This window comes from Vicia villosa, linkage group LG5 (genome assembly GCF_029867415.1).
Source record: "Vicia villosa cultivar HV-30 ecotype Madison, WI linkage group LG5, Vvil1.0, whole genome shotgun sequence".
Lineage (NCBI taxonomy): Eukaryota > Viridiplantae > Streptophyta > Magnoliopsida > Fabales > Fabaceae > Vicia > Vicia villosa.
Window position 1 is genome coordinate 72,509,365 of NC_081184.1, and position 14,420 is coordinate 72,523,784.

General features: G+C 35.1%; 1 protein-coding gene and 1 pseudogene across 1 annotated transcript; both read left to right on the forward strand.

Annotated features, from left to right (window-relative positions):
• The first annotated feature begins 7,840 nt into the window (after positions 1-7,840).
• On the forward strand, positions 7,841-8,733 carry LOC131604835 (uncharacterized). The gene is made up of 2 exons (XM_058877250.1): positions 7,841-8,479; positions 8,599-8,733. Exons 1-2 carry the CDS (start codon positions 7,841-7,843, stop codon positions 8,731-8,733), a joined length of 774 nt encoding a protein of 257 aa, XP_058733233.1.
• A 704-nt stretch (positions 8,734-9,437) lies between these two features.
• Positions 9,438-10,729, forward strand: LOC131606743 (uncharacterized; annotated as a pseudogene).
• The last annotated feature ends 3,691 nt before the right edge of the window (positions 10,730-14,420 follow it).

The window sequence follows — 14,420 nt, forward strand, 5'->3', positions numbered from 1 at the left end:
TATTGATAAATCTAAAAAAAACTATATTAAATTCTAACAAAGGAATAAGAGAAAATAAAACAAACAATTTTTTTTGGGTACTTTTGATATAAAATGAAAACAACTAATTAAATAAATATAAATTTTTTGTATTTTTTATATAAAAATAAAATTTAATAAAATCTGAATTCTAATAATATTTTTTGGATTTTTTTCGTTGATTAAAAGAAATACTTAGATTTAACTAAAAAACAATAACTAAATAAATTTAAATATAATACTCTAAATAATCTAATGAGAGAAAAATATTTATTTATTTTTTATTTTATTATTATTATTTTTTAACCAACAGTGACGTGGGAGATCTATTCTCCTTTTTTCTCTAATTCATTTTTAGATGATATTCAAATTAAATGTGGTGTTGGCTTTGACCATTTCAAGTTTTATTAACAACCACTCATTGAAACAACACATGGTGTGAGATTGTAATATAAATAAAAAAAGAATTTAAAGCGTAAAATGGAAAAAACCAGAAAAGAGAGAGTAGATCTATCGTTTCTCTCTTCTATGCTCAGTATCTCTCTTGCTCTTTTTCATGTGGAGTCAAGCACGTAAAAAAAAAATTCAAACAAAACCTCAATCAATAAAAACAAACATAGTAAAAGTAAAAAAGTGAGGAATTACTACCAATGAATCTGGCCGAAACAGAGAAGAGAAAGTTGCTCAGCAGTGTCAGATCTACGGCCGAGAGTGGGTGGCTGAAAGTGGAGTTGCCAGTGGCGAATCGCGGCGGCGTAGAGCTTCGTCGGAGGTTGCATCGGAGGTACGGCAGCGTGGAGCTTCGTCGGAGGTTGCACCGGAGACCCTTCGCTGGAAGCTGGGTGCGCGTCTACGGCTGTTGGCGGTGCTCGCTGGAGGTCCACGGCCGAAGCAAATCGGGTTCACGGCTTGTTCGTGGCGGTCGACGATTTTGAATATCCTTCTTTTTTTTTCTTTTACTTTTTCCTGCAAGAAAAAAAAAACTTTGTACCAATTATGAGTTCTGTTAGTTTGAAAAAAAGGTTGGTTTTAAGAAAACAATTGTTTTAAAAGCAAGGCTTTTATTGGGTGATTTGAGGAGGAGATTTTGGTTATTGAAATTGGTTTACGGCAAAACAAAATGTGTGAGAGTGGTAGGGATTGTTAGTTTTTTTTTTTTTTTTTGGGTTTGTACGTGAATGAAAGGTTTTCTACGCGAGAGATGGTCGGTGAATAGGGTTAATTGTTGGTGAGTATGTACGTGAAAATTGGTAAAAAAAAAATGTTATATTCGTGACTCTCCCCGTAAGTTGGAATCAGGGTTCTTTTTATATGGAAAATTAGGTTAAATTACAAAAGACAAATAATTAAAATCAAAATCAAAATTTATGATGAAATTAACATTAAAAATATTTGTTTTGATTTTTTCTATATATGTAGAGAAAGTCAAATCAAAGACTTTAGTGTTAATTGATCTGGATCAAAAACTACTATTTTTTTCTTTTAAATGTTAAAAGTGGGATTCGAACCCGGGACCTGTACTTGCAAACCTTGCTTCCTTATCAATTGGGCTATATTATTTGTTCGAAATAAAAAGCCAATTGAAAGTTTAAGAAGCATCAATCAATATTTTGCTATTTAAAATATAACAATTTAAGAGTAAACTATTATATTTTAAAATAGATTTTAAATCGAATATTTATAAAATTCAGGATATCAATGTAAATGAAACCTAGATTTTATAAAAACCCAATTTTTGAAATAGTTTTGAATTTTTGAAAAGTGTGGGCAAATTTTGGGGTATGACAGAGACGATAAAGTAAAAATAATGCAACTAATAAAGACTTGCTCCAAAGAGACTATAATCTGGTACAATTGGAAATAACTCGAAATAAAACTTTGACTGAATGTAAATAACAGCAAGATAAAATGCTTCAAATAAAAGTGCTCCAATCTCCACAGTAACAAAACTTGAACAATGCTATAACCCCTCGATGTGACGAGTTATAGCTTTTAATCGGTAATTTATGCCTAGAGTTATGCTAAGGTTGGATACCCCCCAAAAAAGAAACTAAGGATCTATTTATAATGAAAAATAAAACCTAAAAGGGTGGTAGAAGTTGCTGACTTCGTGTGCTAAAAAATAGGAGAAGATGGAGGGAGTGGGAAGACTTTTCCAGGCCTAATTCAACTACAACGAGTTTTGATGTGTGGCGACTACCACACCTCCATGGCGAACGCCATGCTTATAAAATGAGCAAGACTTGGTCTTTTGACTGTTAAGACATGGAAGACTCATGGCCACTAGCATGGTGAACACCATGGTGGTCGCCTTGAGTGCAAACGGCTCCATTTCTCTTGTTTTTTGTCTATTTTGCTTCGTTCCTTGAATGCAAAATACCTGGAACACACAGAAATACCAGCATAAAAGAGGAAATGTAGAACAAAATGACAATAAAACATGCACAAATTGAGTCAAATAAACAGTGTAATTACGTGTCATCAGTAGTTGATGGTAGTTGTTAGTGACAAGTCTTACGGCTAAAGCAATAATTGCTAGATTATAATTTAAGACTTGGATGCATTTCGATTAAGTGCGATGGTACTAGTGCAATAAGCAACACTAAAAATCCATTACTTTATTCATGAACTAAACACATTGAGATTCATAATCATTTTCGTAGTGATCATGTTGAAACAGGGGATGTTGTTTTTGAATACGTTGACACTAAAAATTAGCTTGTTGATATTTTTACAAAACCATTGTCATCGGAACCTCTTCACAAGATCTGTAGGGATTTGGAAATCTTAGATTCACTGTGCTTTAAATTGTTTGAGAATTCTATTTAGTTTCATTTGTTATGTATATTTTGTTTTCACTAACACTATTTGGTAGCAAATCATAATTTCACCGACTACATTGGTATGCCTCTATAACTCTTGCATCCAATTTAATATCATTATGTGTGTATTTGTTCTGGATATGTTCTTTGGTTTGCTTATTATCTTTTTAATTTCAGTCATTCATCTCTAGCATGTTTTTGACTGTTCCTGTTTGCATTTAATATCTTTTTAAATTCGTTTTGCTAATTATGTGCATTCGAACATTCAATACTTGTTCATGCATTATTTAATCTTCCTTACAAGATAGTTTGATCAATTAATTGTGTGTTTTTGAACATTGTTGAATGTGTATTTGTGTTTTGTTGCATGTATCATGCCCCTCTTTGTGTTTTATATCTGATCTTTGTTATTGTATATATTATTCTTAGTTTTTGTTAGGTCACGTGTTCATCTGGAATTATTTGTTTTATGGTTGGTTATCTAGTTTTTAGACTCATTTCGATCTATCTCTTTTTGATATTGTCAAAGAAGGAGTAGTTGCAATGTGAGTGTAAAATTGTTTTATGTGTTTTATGTTGTGTTGTTTGTGTGTAATGTTTCAGGGGGGCACAAGTGTTTTGCTTCTAACTCAAAGTCGACTCAATTTCAAGTAAAAGCTTACCAAGCATAAAAAAGGGAGACTAAAGTTGCATGTCCCTAATACATTGAGGGGAGAACCCCAATACGGTTTTGTTGCTTTTCTTATCGATTTTGTTTCGTTTATTATTGTTTATTAAGTCTCATTCAAGATTTCACATCTCTGAATAAAATTGAATCAATTCTTTTTAGCATGCATACACTACTACAAAAAGCACTTCTAACGTCAGACGTGAAATGCATTTTACCTCGGCAAAAGAATCGAGGTAACGACGGACATCATGAAAAGTAATGACTTAACACATTGGTTTTTAAAACACTAAGGTAAAGATTTATTATAACATGGGTTCGAACCCCATTTCTGCACTTTTAATATTTACAAAAACTAACGCCTTTTTTAATCTCGGTTTATCATAGAAAACCGAGGGGTCACTATGCCAATCAAGCACATAGACAGTGCTTTTTTTGGCCTTTAGCAGCACTTTAAAGCGCTGCTATAAGTAAAGGCAGCGCTTTGGATTAATTCAAAAGCGCTGCTATATGTCCCCTTTAGGCAGCATTTTTACTTTAAAAGCGCTGCTATATGTCCACTTTAGATAGCACTTTTGCATTAGACAGCGCTTTTGTCAGTATCCCTTTAGCAGCGCTTTTGCATTAGACAGCGCTTTTGGTCATCTTTAAGGCATCACTTTAGACAGCGCTTTCTTAAAAGCGCTGTCTATCCCCCCCCCCTTTAGGCAGCACTTTTCCCCACTTCAGACAACGCTTTTCTCTTTAAGCGCTGTCTAATGTGCACGAATTTTTTTTAATATAATATTTATTTTCACTTACAAAAAGCCCTGCAAATATATAGAATAAATTTTCACCATATTTTGCACCACATTTGGTAGCTTTAATATATATATATATATATATATATATATATATATATATATATATATATATATATATATCACCAAATTTACATATATAGAATTGATGATATATACAACAACAACTTGAAAATTCTAAAATTCTAAATTGATGTTAAAAGTACATATTACTATCTTCAAGAATTTCTAAAAAACAACAACAATGAACTTGTTAGGTCTATCTTCTACATCTTCACCTATAATCTGAAACAAAACCAAAAGATCGAAATTCTTGTATTGAAGATTTTTTAGTGTCTGACTTTGTCATACCCCAAAATCTGCCCTCTCATTTTTAAAGACCAAAATCTTCAAATGCGGAAATAATTGAAGAGGACACCCTAAGCTTTCCAACAAATTCAAAATTATTCCCAAATAATGAAAATTGAGAAAATTATGGCTGGTGAAAGTTGGGAAATTTTGAGTCGGTGCATAAAGTTCAAATTGAGCAAATTCATTATTGGGCCACAGTTTTAATCCAATCACCCCTTAAATTGTTTTATTTCAATTGTTTTGATTTATTCATTTAAATAATTCAAAATAAGGAAAATAAAATAAATTAAGCTCTTAGTGAGGTCCAAGCTCATTTTCCTTTTAACCTAATGTTTTCTTATAAATAACTAACAACCCTTATTTTTAACAGTTCACCAACCATTCACCTCTACCAAATTCTCCATTCCCATACACTAACAATCAACAACTCTCATAATTTTACACCCATCCACAAAAAAACCTTTACCATTGTTTCTGACTGTTACGAATAATCTTCCGTCACTCAAATCCGGTTGCAGTAGAGTGATAAATTTTCCAGCCTATCAGCCGAATTCTGAAGTTCAAAAAAAAATCGAGGAACAATACTCCTTTAGAATTCGACGCTCAAAATTGCAAATTCCTCGTTTTTCTATTTTATTTGATTTAATTTTTATTTTCATATTTTCGAAAAAATCTCAAAAAATTTGTAGCTTTGTTATATTATTTGATTTGATTTATAATCAAGTTTTTATATTTTTTTAACTTTATTTTGATCACTTTTCTATTTTTCTATTTGTTTTCTTAACCGTAACATTGCAGTAGTTTATGAACAGGTTTCCTATGGATTTACCAAGTGGAAAGAGCTTTATCTCTTGACCTCAAGGGTACCCCAAATGTTTTTTTTGGCCAAAAGCTTTTTGGCTTTTTGCCAAATCAAGGTTATTCGTATTTAGCCAAAAACCTTTTGGTATTTGGCCAAATCAGGTTATTTGTAATTTTGTCCATAATTTAATTTTCTAACCCCAATTCTTTTCTTGTGTTATTATTTTTATTATTAATAATATTATTATTATTATAATTATTATTACTATTATTATTATTATTATTATCTTTATTATTAACCTTGCAGGTACTTCCTTTGGCCATTAACCTTGTTTTGGCAAACACTTTGTTGGCCACTTTCCCATGATGCACCCCCAAGGATTGCCACATCAAATCTCAGCATCTTCCTTTGGTTCTATTTTCTTCCTTTTTTCTTTTCCTTTAATTAATCCTCTTTCATTATTAACATTTAATTAAAATCAAAAACCTTAAATTTTCTCCCTTAGGTAGATGTTGTCCGTTTTCATGAATTAGGGTTAGGGTTTTATTTTTAGGCTAATAATTATTTTTAGGCTAACTAATTTAATTTTAGGATTTATTAACCTTTTTTTTTATAATTTTAATTAATTTAGCCAAATTAGGTTTTTAACCTTAGGTAGGTATCATCCATTAACTCAGAGTCATTTTTTAAAATCTTTTCTTTTTATTTTTAATTTTGTTTACCTTCTCTTTTCAAAAACCTTTTCTAAGAACCCAGGTTTTGTTTACCCTCTTTTCTAAATACCTTTTGTTTGCCTTATGTCATTTGCCTTGTCTTATTCATTCTATTCACTGTGGTTAACTTGTTCCCCCATTTGAGGTTTGCCTCTATTATGTTTTTATTTGCCTAATTTTGTATATGCCCCAAAGTCTTGTAATAGCTTAGGGTTTCTATTATTTTGCCTCTGCAGGTGTTTATTGTAATAGATTTAGGATTTTATTTTCCTGCCTTTATTTTTCTGCCCACGGGTGTTTATTGTCATAGCGTAGGAACTTTTAATTCTGCCTTTATTTTTTCTGCGTGATTAGTAATCCTAGGGAGTGAAAGCCTTGTTAAAATGAAATAGACCACTAATTATAAGATAAATATTTGAATTGAACCACCTGATTGTGCCACACACACACCTTTAGGGTAACCCTTCTTATGCTGCCTGTTGCCTTTTAATTACGATTCTAAAATAGTCAAGTCCCTCGTTTCCGAGGATATCTAAAGCAAATGCTGCCTTAATTCATTGAAATCATCGTAAGATTTTATCCCTCGATGCTGCCTCGGAAATAAAGATGATTGTCCCATTGCTAAGGTATCATTGCCTGTTGCCTAAATGACTATTTTGTCCTTCCCTAAAGACTACATGTCCTCTTTATGGTAGGGACAGTCTTATGGCGAAGGATAATCCTCGATGACCCTTTTCAAATCCAATGAAAGGACTACCTGCCCTCTTTATGGTATGGATAGCCCTTTCAAACGAAAATCTTAAAGAATAAGAAAGTCTTTAACTTATGGTAGATTTTAATTGCTTGCTCAATATTCAAACTCAAATTACTATTCACACCCCTTTTGAAATCAATTCAAAAAGACTACGCTTATTTAGACCATGTGCAATGGGTGTGTTGAGTTTGAACTCAACATGCAAAATCTCCTCCAATGGGTGTTTAGAGAAGTGTTGAGTGTGTGCTGGAAGAGAGAGGTGTTGAGAAAACTCAACACAATTGAGGCTGACGCAGGGGGGCATGTGGCAGCGTCTGGATGGCTGAAAACAGGCGCGTGGGGGCCACGCGCGGACAGGGAGAGTGGGCAAAAATCCACGCGGAGAGAGAAAGAGAAAAGTGATAAGTTGAGCCACGTGGCTGGGCGTGATTGGCTGGCCAGATTTTTATCCATTTAATACTTTGAACTCAATTATTTCGTTGCAAATTATTTTTTTTTTATTTTTTATTTTTACCAAAATTCATGATTTTTTTTCTCTAAAAATAGAGACTTGGTTCATTTGATTTGGACACAGAAAAAAAAAACCAAGTTTTTCACTATCTTAATCTTATTATTATCTTTCTATTAGTGTTTATTTTGAAGTTAAGTGTCTTTTTTTAGTGAAATGGATCCCAATAATCATTTTAGCACTCAAAATTCTGCTAATTTTCCATTTAACCAAAATCCCAACAATTTTCAAAATCCCAACTATTATCAAAATCCAAATCAATTTTCCAACCAACATCCTCAAAACATACCTAATTTTGGTTTTCCACCTTTCAACCAGTCATCCTCTGTTCCAAACTTTCATCCATATTATGGATCTATGCCGAGAAATCCATCTCAAACACCCCCGTTTAATGGTTATGTGACAATGGCGAATGAAAATTTTCCAAGTGGTGGTGCACCTGAATTTCCCGAATTTTCAACACAACTAACTATTGGTGGCAGGACAGTTTCTAATGAAGTCACTCCAAATTCAGAGGATTCAACTCCTAAGAGCAGGAAAACTCAGCAACCAGCATGGAACACTGGACAAAATTTGGTGCTAATTAGTGGGTGGATTAAATTTGGAACAAGCAGTGTTATCGGGAGAAACCAGAAAGGTGAAACATATTGGGGTAAAATTGCTGAGTATTGTAATGAGCATTGCTCATTCTATCCTCCGCGTGATGGACCTGCATGCCGAAACCGTTTTAATTATATGAACAAAATGTTGGGTAAATGGATTGGCGCTTATGATGGCGCTAAGCGTTTGCAAGGAAGTGGTTGGTCAGAGAATGATGTTTTGGCAAAAGCGCAGGAATTATATGCATGTGGGAAGAATGTTAGATTCACATTAATGGAAGAATGGCACGCTCTCCGTGATCAACCACGTTATTGTAGTCAAGTAGGAGGAAATATTGGCTCAGGAAGTAGTGGATCTAAGAGATCTCGCAAGAGTGATGCATGTGGCTCAAACATTGTAGAATCCAGTGCTCGTCCTATAGGAAGGGAGGCAGCTAAAAAAAGGGTAAAAAGAAAAGCAAGGAATATGCCTCGGAGGTGGTGGACAAAGAATAGGCTGAATACAAAGAATTCAAGACGAAAGAGCTTGAACGATTGGACAACATAGCCTTGATGCAACAGCAGGCTAACAATATAGCCTTGGAAAAGACTAAAACTAAGAAAATGAAGATGTATCTAAAGCTAACTTCCGAAGAGCATCTAGATGACCGGAAGAAACAGATGTTGAAAAAGTTGGAGGCAGAACTGTTTGATAATTAATTTTAATGTAGTGTTTGCTTTAATTATTGTTGTTTCAATATGCCAGTGTAGTGTTTGCTTTAATTATTGTTGTTTCAATATGCCAGTGTAGTGTTTGCTTTAATTATTGTTGTTTCAATATGCCAATGTAGTGTTTGCTTTAATTATTGTTGTTTCAATATGCCAGTGTAGTGTTTGCTTTAATTATTGTTGTTTCAATATGCCAGTGTAGTGTTTGCTTTAATTATTGTTGTTTCAATATGCCAGTGTAGTGTTTGCTTTAATTATTGTTGTTTCGAATCCGTCAGTGGTCCACCACCCAATTCGAATCTAATCCTTATCTGATAATTAACTCTATACAATAAATTATTTCGAATCTGTCAGTGGTCCACCACCCAATTCGAATCTAATCCTTATCTGATAATTAACTCTATACAATAAATTATTTCGAATCCGTCAGTGGTCCACCACCCAATTCGAATCTAATCCTTATCTGATAATTAACTCTATACAATAAATTATTTCGAATCCGTCAGTGGTCCACCACCCAATTCGAATCATACATCCTTATCTGATAATTAACTCTATACAATAAATTATTTCGAATCCGCCAGTGGTCCACCACCCAATTCGAATCATACATCCATTTATATATAGGGACTCATACATCCATTTATGTACCAATATCCCAAATCTCATCCAATCTACTTCCAATATAAAAAAAAATGGATCCATCACAATATCATTTTGATATCGCAGCCTACAATCAAAATCGTGAAATTGAAGAAAATTATATAGTCAATCAATTTAGAGAGCGTAGAAACAAAATATCGGAAGATAATGCACCTCGTAGTAGAAAATATCTCAATAGAGATCATGTAGCGGCAAACCAAAGACTAATTGACGACTACTTTGCCGATGAGCCTACATATGACGATGCAATGTTTCGTCGTCGGTACCGGATGAAAAAACATGTTTTCCTTCGAATCGTTGGGGACTTTCAAGTAGTGATAACTACTTCACCCAGCGAGTTGATGCAACCAATAAAGAAGGTATATCACCCTTAGCAAAATGTACCACATCAATGCGAATGTTAGCATATGGTGTGGCAGCAGATGCGGTCGATGAGTACATCAAAATAGGAGGTACTGCAACATTGGAGTGCTTACGTAGATTCTATAAAGGAATCATACGCTTGTACGAGCAAGTGTATCTGAGAGCACCAACCCAAGATGACCTGCAAAGAATACTGCATGTTAGTGAAATGCGGGGGTTCCCAGGGATGATCGGGAGTATTGACTGCATGCACTGGGAGTGGAAAAATTGTCCTAAAGCATGGGAAGGACAATTTACTAGAGGGGATAAGGGAACCACCACAGTTATTCTTGAAGCAGTTGCATCTCATGACCTATGGATCGGGCATGCCTTTTTTGGATGTCCGGGAACGTTGAACGATATAAACGTTCTAGACCGGTCACCAGTGTTTGATGACGTGGAACAGGGAAAGGCTCCAAGTGTGAATTTCTTTGTGAATCAACGCCCATATAATATGGCATACTATCTAGCTGATGGTATCTACCCTTCTTATCCAACTTTCGTCAAATCGATTAGACTTCCTCAAAGTGAACCCGATAAGTTATTTGCAAAATTTCAGGAGGGATGTCGGAAGGACATCGAACGTGCATTTGGAGTGCTCCAAGCTCGATTTAAAATCATCCGTGAACCAGCTCGCATGTGGGACATAGCTGATTTGGGTATCATCATGAGGTCATGCATCATATTACATAATATGATTGTTGAGGATGAACGAGATTCATATTCTCAACGTTGGACCGATTTTGAGCAATCTGGGGAAAGTGGATTTAGTGCACCACAACCATACTCGACCGAGGTGTTACCCGCTTTTGCAAATCACGTGCGTGCTAGATCAGAGTTCCGTGATCCAAATGTTCATCAAGAATTGCAAGCCGATCTAGTGAAGCACATATGGACAAAGTTTGGAATGTTTCGTGATTGAATTATTTGTGTGTTGTATTGCATTTTAAATTATTTGTATCGTACTAATTACGTTACTTGTGTGTTGTATTGCATTTTAAATTATTTGTAACGTACTAATTACGTTACTTGTGTGTTGTATTTTAAATTAATTTAAGATGATTTGTATCGTATCCAATTATTTAAATAAATTTTGTTTTTATTACAAAAAATTAAAAAATAAATTGTTAAGTATTTATTATTTTAATTTAATTTTAATCGATAATTGTAATTTTATGTAATCATAAAAATAAAAATAAAATTTAAATAAGAATATGAAAATAAAAAGTGGTGGGGTAGGGTGTTGAGTGAAAAACCATTGGAGAAGGTAAAAGTTGAATGAGTGTCGAGTTATTAGGTGGAAGAAAGAGAAAATGATGTGGAGTGTTGGGAGTTGAAAAAGTGGGTGTTGAGTGTTGAAACCATTGTATATGGTCTTACAAGCTAAAGTTCTTATTCAAACATTTTGAAAACAAAAAGTGAGCTAAGCAATTAAGAGCCCATGGATAACCATGGATACAAAGCGTGCTTACACCTTCCCTTTGTATAATCTACCCCCCGAACTCAAAATCTTTCAAAAGGTCTTTCCTGTTCTTTTAGCCTTTCCAATTGGATTAAATAAAAGTCGGTGGCGACTCTTTCTTAACCACGATATTTCAAAAAAGTCAGTTCTCCCACCGTATTACAGAACTGGTGACTCTGCTAGGGACGCTTTCGAATAAAAGATGGGTTACCTTAAAGTTTAGGATTCACTTAAATGTTTTCACTTGTTTGATTTGATTGCTTTATTTTTAAAGGCTGTTTTGGGTATTCTGTTGTGTGAAAATCCTACACCCGGATCTAGTTTACCTTAGGTATATGGCAAGAGACCAAAGAGACTGTACGACATGTATCGTTATGGTTGATCTGGTGGCCACCGTTAGTGTGACATTTTGGTTTGTCCTGATGGCCCTTAAAAGTGATCGAGGAGACGTTTGGCTGCCGCGTGGTGTCATTAAGCACTAATTTGCCCTTAGAACCCTAGCCGAACTTGACTTTGGCCTATAGGAAGTAGTGAGATGGCTGGCTTTAGATTCCTGACTGAAGCCGATTGATACTCAATGCTACACTCATTGAGATTGGACTCTAGGGATGTTTTTGGCTGGCCGATTGAGTGCCATGTTGAGATAATGCCCGTGAGAAAGATCAGGGATATGAGCACCATAGAACCCGATTACTATTCTCGGACAGGTTGAACCAACTAAACTTCAGTGGGGAGGGTATTTACCTATGGAATTCACGCAAGCCTTTAAACCTAAGGACACTTGTGTGACTTGCTTGTGTGTTCTACTAACCATTTGGTTTCCTTGCAGGTTTTTCTTGTGGGACTCACTCGCCCTTATTACCTTATGCTTTGCTTACTATATTACATCTGCATGAAATTATGACATCATGACATCATGACATCATAGCATAACATGTTAACTAACCCTTTCAAGGATATTAGGAATTTAGGGCGCACAACTGCAGGTGCCATTATCAAGGACTGAATTCCTAACAAGGGGCAAGAGGATTTATTTTCCTCTAGCCAGACGTCTTCCAACTCAAAGACACAATACCTATCAAGGGGCAAGAGGATTTATTTTCCTCGTGCCATAGGTATTCCAATTCAGAAGAACAGGTATCCCGAGTCAGAGGCGGTGACCCACTCGATATGGTGAGCTCGATTCTCAAAGAAAGACGTTCAAAGACGAGAGCTAAGATTCTTCAGACAACGAAGATGCGACCAAATCATTTCCTGACGTTGCTAACTAAATTTCTTAAAGATCCTTGAAAACATTGCATCTGCATTCATAACATTGCATAACAGGTTTCCTATGATGGGTTTCTCATCCTTCCTCGCTGTTTATTTCAGCACAAATAGATCTCGAGCAATCAGTCAAAGGACTTCAGGCTCAGAACAACCAGTTCCAAGAGATGATCCTTAACTTGGCCAAGGGGCAAGAAGAATTAAAGACACTTCTGATCAAGAAGGAGAAGGATCAACAGAGGCAGCAAGGTGGTCAAGATAATCAGAGATCCAAACCTAAGCGATCATTTATTCCGTTGCACATACTGTTGTCCCAAGCTTTGCAACAACTGCTCAATCAGAACTTGATAACTCTATTGCCTCCATATTCATTTCCTACCAATCCTACTCCTGGGTCCAAGTATAGTGCAAAATATGCTTATCGTTCGAACAGTCCTGATCATGATACAAAGGATTGTAGACCATTGAAGCATATGATTCAAAACTTAGTTGATAAGAAGATAATTTATTTCAATTCACTTGAGGAGCCTCATATGACTGATGTTGCGCACAACCAGAAAGATCGTAATGAATGCAACCAATCTGCTCGGGCAGTTTTGATCTCTACACTAGCACTACAACAACGATGAAAGCCAGACGTACCTAAGCGTCAATTCACCAAAATTAACATGTCATTATATCAAGTGTTGCAGCATCTGTTGAAGGCAGGGATGATTACTGTGAGGGATCCTCCTCAACACATCAACACTTCCTCTGCTAAACACAATCCAAACGTGCGATGTGCCTACCATTCCAATAGTCTCGGGCACGATACCAATAGTCCGGAGCATGACACAGATAATTGTTGGCCGTTGAAGAATAAGATCCAAGATATGATCGATGCTGGTGAAATCGAGTTCAATCCTCCTAAGACCCCTATGGTGATCACTGCTCCCATGCCTAATCATGACAAGACTGATTAATGTCTAGAAGGATGAACCTTTTAATCATTAGACTTATTTTCATGCGCAATTTCTATTCTGTTTGTTTAAACATTCGACTTATGATAGACATTATCTGTTTTAATAATCATCATCAGTGCATTGCATATGTTTGTCTTGAATAAATTATTTCGCTATCACTCATTTAAATTGTGTCTTTACTTTGCATATGTTTTGTGATATTCAACTCATGCTAAGCTGTAAACCTTTTAAGGGAGGATGACGAAGACGATGCCGCAACCTCATACACTGATGCTTTTGAACAGACTATGCTGACGATGTACAGGCATTATTTCAATTCCTAAATAGTGGAGATATAAGGATGTTAATCCCTCGTAAACCCTTTTGAGCCTAAGGAGTAGAAGTTTTCTTTCATATGCAATTTAAAACCTTTAATCATAACCTGGGGCAGGGTAGTTACTCAGTTAACTCAATTATACTAGCTGTTGTTTACGCAAATAATGATGGGTTCCCGTGACCATTAAGTCAGACAGTCAGTACCCATCAAAAAGAAGAAGCAAAAAACTGTTAAGTCAAAACCTATGAAGGAGACTTATCGAAAATTGAAACATCCCGCTGACTATAACCTCAAAATAAACAGTTCAGGCAAAAGTTAGGGATAATAAAGTCAAAAAAACCAAAAGAGGTTGTTATAAATCCTCGACAAAAAAAGAATATTACAAAAAAGGATGATTGTCTGTCCAAATAAACCTCTGGTACTTTAACCATCATCAAATATCAATGTTACAACTTCAAGCTTTGATAAGGCTTAAACGCAAAGTTAACTGAGCATAGGATCGAAGAACATCACGAAGATTGGGATGGGTATAATAAATGTTTGAGCCATTATCCTTTTTTTCTTAAACCGTGAACCAAGCCGCGTTACAACCCTTGAAAGTCCTAAT